The sequence below is a fragment of the Phyllobates terribilis genome, unplaced genomic scaffold (assembly GCF_046119375.1).
Source record: "Phyllobates terribilis strain yellow unplaced genomic scaffold, ASM4611937v1 Scaffold_9__5_contigs__length_417890890, whole genome shotgun sequence".
NCBI classification, from domain to species: Eukaryota; Metazoa; Chordata; class Amphibia; order Anura; family Dendrobatidae; genus Phyllobates; species Phyllobates terribilis.
The window spans coordinates 212,052,076-212,059,398 of NW_027362769.1; the positions used below are offsets into that span (position 1 = coordinate 212,052,076).

Sequence of the window (7,323 nt, forward strand, 5' to 3'; positions counted from 1 at the left end):
AACTAAGCTCTGCTACAAATAACAAACTCAGCTCAGCTACAAATAACAAACTCAGCTCAGCTACAAATAACAAACTCAGAGCTGCTACAAATAGCAAACTCAGCTCAGCTACAAATAACAAACTCAGCTCAGCTACAAATAACAAACTCAGAGCTGCTACAAATAGCAAACTCAGCTCTGCTTCAAATAGCAAACTCAGCTCTGCTACAAATAACAAACTCAGCTCTGCTACAAATAACAAACTCAGCTATGCTACAAATAACAAACTCAGCTCTGCTTCAAATAGCAAACTCAGCTCTGCTACAAATAACAAACTCAGCTCTGCTACAAATACCAAACTCAGCTCTGCTACAAATACCACAGTTCTGCTATAAATAGAAAACTCAGCTCTGCTACAAATACCAAACTCAGTTCCACTACACACTAAGCTCTGCAACAAATGGCAAACTGAGCTCTGCTCCAAATAGCAAACTCAGCTCTGCTACAAATGGCAAACTCAGCTCCGTTACAAATAACAAACTGAGCTCTGCTCCAAATAGCAAACTCAGCTCTGCTACAAATGGCAAACTCAGCTCCGTTACAAATAACAAACTGAGCTCTGCTCCAAATAGCAAACTCAGCTCTGCTCCAAATAGCAAACTCAGCTCTGCTCCAAATAGCAAACTCAGCTCTGCTACAAATAACAATCTCAGCTCTGCTACAAATAACAATTTCAGCTCTGCTACAAATAGCAAACTCAGCTCTGCTACAAATGGCAAATGGAGCTCATCTACAAATGGCAAACTCAGCTTAGCTACAAATGACAAACTCAGATTCGCTACAAATAGCAAACTCAGCTCCGCTACAAATAACAAACTCAGCTCCGCTACAAATAACAAACTCAGCTCTGCTACAAATAACAAACTCAGCTCTGCTACAAATAACAAACTCAGCTCTGCTACAAATAACAAACTCAGCTCTGCTACAAATGACAAACTCAGCTCCGCTACAAATAACAAACTCAGCTCTGCTACAAATAACAAATTTAGATCCGCTACAAAGCTACAAATGGCAAACTCAGATCTGATACAAATAACAAACTCAGCTCTACTACAAATAGCAAACTCTGCTTCGCTACATATAAACTCAGCTCTGCTACAAATGGGAAATTGAGCTCGGCTACAAATGGCAAACACAGCTCTGCTACAAATAACAAACTCAGTTCCACTATAAATTAACTCAACCCTGCTACAAATAGCAAACTCAGCTCTGCTACAAATAGCAAACTTATCTCTAATTCAAATAACAAACTCAGCTCTGCTACAAATAACAATCTCAGTCTGGCTACATCAGAGTTAAACATATGGCCACAAATCAACAGGTAGGAGCCTCCTCCTACAAAAACTTGTCAAGGACACTAAAGACTGGAGGAAGGGGACTGCTGTGCATGGCAGAATAGGAGGAGATGGGTCTTGGCAGAATATATGGTCATAGAAAATAGTTTTGTAGTGAAATATAAAATATTACAGACACAAAAAATAAAAAACAACAGCCCCTGTGTTTGGGATACAATGTCTTCCATTATGATACATGTAGTGAATTATAATGGGGAGTAGTCATCCTCCTATGGCTGGAAGGACACATACAGCAATAACGCTGGATGAAGATCTGATGGTGACCCTTACACTGTGAGATCAGCTCCATTACATATTGTAGGAACCCCGCTTTGTCATATTTTCTATAGGGTGGAACACCCCCTTTCTCCGTCACCACAGGTATCTCGCAGAGATGTAAAAAATGGCTGAGGAAGCCCCCACTGCTGCATCTCAATCTGTGTCACTGTCACTTTCTCATGGTAGAACAAGCAAACATCTGAGCAGCTCATCACACAAGGAAGTGGCTGATACTTCCAGCAGAACCCATCACATCAATGTTACAATAGAGGCCACACATGATGCTTGCATGAAGAACCCACCATGAAGCCCCCTTACCATAGGAGCCAGGCTCCCATTCTCTCCATGCCTGCTGCCTCAATAGTCTATTTAAACTCAGTCAAGTGGAAGTGATGCCCACTTAGCATATGGTGACATTTAAGTCAAGTCAACCATGGACATTGCATTTTTTTTCTTAAAAATTATTGATGTTTTCAAAATTGACCAAGTTCTTCATAAATAAAAATACAACGAAGTCGATTCTCGTATGTGCCTCATCAGGGACATGTCATGGTGGCCCCATGATTGGCCCTCAGGACCATTTTCCTGATAGTTTGGTATTACAGAAATGTTGATGAGTGGTAAAAATCGGATCATCTATGGTCAACTGAACTAGAGTCATCGGCCACCGCAGCAGAAGCCCGAAGTCAGGCGACCATCAACAATCCCAGACCGGTCTACCATTAATGGTCCACTATTTGGACACCATTGATAGGTAAACACTGTGGTGGTGATTTCGAGACTGTAGAACAGGTTTCCACTTATCTACAACCTAGATTTCCCATCCAGCACCACCATTTTACCCAACCGTTCACTCACCATATACCATGCCAACCAACCTGACAATTTTCGTCATTGTCAACACATTTGCCACTTAAAAATTGTACCAGGTATTAAGGTAAGTGAGTATACCCCTACAGCAATGACAGCACTCTGAAAAGTTTCCAGTCACTTGGGTAGCCATCCAGACTGATCAGATAGCCAACATGCACCATCCAAGTGCCACCTCAGAAGACCCTTCACCATCACCTTGTGCCAGGGTGAATCTGAATGCCCAGTGTCCTTTTTAATGTAACCCTTTAAGCATTCCTCTGCACTGAATGTATGAAGCTGGCAGAGATGCAGTGAGCCAGCCTGCACCCCTGGTGCCAGGCAGCAGCAGTGCCAGTGATGCCAGGCTAGCACCTACCAGAGCTTGGCTGTGCAGAGCTCCTGCTGCTCCTCTGCGGCGCTGGTGCTGCTGCTGCTCTTGTCCTAGCCGGGGCTCATCTCTGTGGCTGCCCCTGTCCCTCTTCTCCCGGCTGCTGCCTCCTCCTCCTCCTCCTCTCTGCTCGTCCCCAGAATCCAGGCTGCTGAAATTCCACACGATGAGAGTCTGGATGAGCAGGACGGTGAGAGCCGCGGCGATAGCAGAGCGGGAGCGCCTGGCCAGCCTGCGAGGGCATGATGCCACCGCCAGCACCATCTTCACTCAGTCACCACAGCCCGGCAGCCGAGCCTCAGCCTCTGTCCGCACACAGGCAGGAGGGAGACGTCACCAGAAATAGGAGGGAGCTGCAATGCAATGTGGCAGGCGGAGGCTGAGCCCCCTCCTCTGCTCCAAGAGGTGGGGGATGTATACCAGCCACAGGGAGAGAGAAGGTGCTGCCCATCACCAAGAGCTCGGACCCCCAGAGCAGACGTGCTGTGTGCAGGGGGTGACCAGCACCAGCCTGGATGCTCAGGATGGGACATGCATGTTATATACACACCGCGCACACTCACACCTGTGTCTTCATGCATATACTGTATGTGTATATATATGGTGATTATCTACAAATATTATATACACACTGTGTATATGTCTGCATGCATATGTGTATATATATATATATATATATATATATATGGTGATTATCTACAAATATTATATACACACTGTACACACTCACACCTGTGTCTGCATGCATATACTGTATGTGTATATATATATGGTGATTATCTACAAATATATACACACTGTGTATATGTCTGCATGCATATGTGTATATATATATATATATATATATATATATATATGGTGATTATCTACAAATATTATATACACACTGTACACACTCACACCTGTGTCTGCATGCATATACTGTATGTGTATATATATATGGTGATTATCTACAAATATATACACACTGTGTATATGTCTGCATGCATATGTGTATATATATATATATATATATATATATATATATATATATATATATATATATGGTGATTATCTACAAATATTATATACACACTGTGTATATGTCTGCATGCATATGTGTATATATATATATATATATATATATATATATGGTGATTATCTACAAATATTATATACACACTGTACACACTCACACCTGTGTCTGCATGCATATACTGTATGTGTATATATATATGGTGATTATCTACAAATATATACACACTGTGTATATGTCTGCATGCATATGTGTATATATATATATATATATATATATATATATATATGGTGATTATCTACAAATATTATATACACACTGTACACACTCACACCTGTGTCTGCATGCATATACTGTATGTGTATATATATATGGTGATTATCTACAAATATATACACACTGTGTATATGTCTGCATGCATATGTGTATATATATATATATATATATATATATATATATATATATATATATGGTGATTATCTACAAATATTATATACACACTGTACACACTCACACCTGTGTCTGCATGCATATACTGTATGTGTATATATATATATGGTGATTATCTACAAATATTATATACACACTGTGTATATGTCTGCATGCATATGTGTATATATATATATATATATATATATATATATATGGTGATACACACTGTACACACTGTATATGTCTGCATTCATATGTGTATATATATATATGGTGATTATCTGCAAATATTATATACACACTGTACACACACTCATACATGTGTCTGCATGCATATATGTGTATATATATATATATATATGGTGATTATCTACAAATATTAAATACACACTGTACACACACTCACACCTGTGTCTGTATGCATATACTGTATGTGTATATACAGTGCCTACAAGTAGTATTCAACCCCCTGCAGATTTAGCTGGTTGACACATGCGGAATTAACTTGGCATTGTGACATTTGTACTGTAGATCAGCCTGGAAGTGGGAAATGCACTGCAGCAAATTTTTTATTTATTTATTTTTTTTTTTTTTTTTAAAACGTAAAAAGTTAATTCAGAGTGGCATTTATTATTCAACCCCTCAAACCACAAGAATTCTGTTTGGTCCCCCTAAAGTATTAAGAAGTAGTTCAGGCACCAAGAATAATGAGCTTCACATGTGTGGATTAAAGATCTCTTTTGCCAGCCTTTTATGACTATTTAAGACCCTCCCCAAACTTGTGAACAGCACTCAGACATGGTCAACATGGGAAAGACAAAGGAGCATTCCAAGGCCATCAGAGACAAGATCGTGGAGGGTCACAAGGCTGGCAAGGGGTACAAAACCCTTTCCAAGGAGTTGGGCCTACCTGTCTCCACTGTTGGGAGCATCATCCGTAAGTGGAAGGCTTATGGAACTACTGTTAGCCTTCCACGGCCAGGACAGCCTTTGAAAGTGTCCTCCCGTGCCGAGGCCAGGCTTGTCCGAAGAGTCAAGGCTAACCCAAGGACAACAAGGAAGGAGCTCCGGGAAGATCTCATGGCAGTGGGGACATTGGTTTCAGTCAATACCATAAGTAACATACTCCACCGCAATGGTCTCCGTTCCAGACGAGCCCGTAAGGTACCTTTACTTTCAAAGCGTCATGTCAAGGCTTGTCTACAGTTTGCTCATGATCACTTGGAGGACTCTGAGACAGACTGGTTCAAGGTTCTATGGTCTGATGAGACCAAGATCGAGATCTTTGGTGCCAACCACACACGTGACTTTTGGAGACTGGATGGCACTGCATACGACCCCAAGAATACCATCCCTACAGTCAAGCATGGTGGTGGCAGCATCATGCTGTGGGGCTGTTTCTCTGCCAAGGGGCCTGGCCATCTGGTCCGCATCCATGGGAAGATGGATAGCACGGCCTACCTGGAGATTTTGGCCAAGAACCTCCGCTCCTCCATCAAGGATCTTAAGATGGGTCGTAATTTCATCTTCCAACAAGACAACGACCCAAAGCACACAGCCAAGAAAACCAAGGCCTGGTTCAATAGGGAAAAAGTCAAGGTGTTGGAGTGGCCTAGTCAGTCTCCTGACCTTAACCCAATTGAAAACTTGTGGAAGGAGCTCAAGAATAAAGTCCACATGAGACACCCAAAGAACCTAGATAACTTGGAGAAGATCTGCATGGAGGAGTGGGCCAAGATAACTCCACAGACCTGTGCCGGCCTGATCAGGTCTTATAAAAGACGATTATTAGCTGTAATTGCAAACAAGGGTTATTCCACAAAATATTAAACATAGGGGTTGTATAATAATTGACCCACACTTTTATGTTTAAAATTTAATAAAATTCAACTGAGCAACATAACTTTTTGGTTTGTAAGATTTATGCTTCTGTTCATAAAACCTACTCTCGTTTGCAGTTTGAAGGCTCTAACTTATTTGCATCTTATCAAACCAGCTAAATCTGCAGGGGGTTGAATACTACTTGTGGGCACTGTATATATGGTGATTATCTACAAATATTATATACACACTGTACACACACTCATACATGTGTCTGCATGCATATATGTGTATATATATATATATATATGGTGATTATCTACAAATATTAAATACACACTGTACACACACTCACACCTGTGTCTGTATGCATATACTGTATGTGTATATATATATGGTGATTATCTACAAATATTATATACACACTGTACACACTCACACGTGTGTCTGCATGCATATACTGTATGTGTATATATATATATGGTGATTATCTACAAATATTATATACACACTGTACACACACTCACACGTGTGTCTGCATGCATATACTGTATGTGTATATATATATATGGTGATTATCTACAAATATTAAATACACACTGTACACACACTCACACGTGTGTCTGCATGCATATACTGTATGTGTATATATATATATGGTGATTATCTACAAATATTATATACACACTGTACACACTCACACGTGTGTCTGCATGCATATACTGTATGTGTATATATATATATGGTGATTATCTACAAATATTATATACACACTGTACACACACTCACACGTGTGTCTGCATGCATATACTGTATGTGTATATATATATGGTGATTATCTACAAATATTATATACACACTGTACACACTCACACGTGTGTCTGCATGCATATACTGTATGTGTATATATATATATATGGTGATTATCTACAAATATTATATACACACTGTACACACTCACACGTGTGTCTGCATGCATATACTGTATGTGTATATATATATATGGTGATTATCTACAAATATTATATACACACTGTACACACTCACACCTGTGTCTGCATGCATATACTGTATGTGTATATATATATATGGTGATTATCTACAAATATTATATACACACTGTACACACTCACACCTGTGTCTGCATGCATATACTGTATGTG

At 40.1% G+C, this 7,323-nt stretch overlaps 1 protein-coding gene across 1 annotated transcript in view; it reads right to left on the reverse strand.

The window, feature by feature from the left end:
- Positions 1-3,290, reverse strand: part of XYLT1 (xylosyltransferase 1) — a 398,924-nt gene extending 395,634 nt beyond the window's left edge. Inside the window, exon 1 of the mRNA XM_073647654.1 lies at positions 2,881-3,290. Coding sequence (XP_073503755.1) covers positions 2,881-3,156 — 276 coding nt within the window. The 5' untranslated portion in view covers positions 3,157-3,290. The remainder of the gene's footprint in view (positions 1-2,880) is intronic.
- Between the last annotated feature and the right edge of the window lie 4,033 nt (positions 3,291-7,323).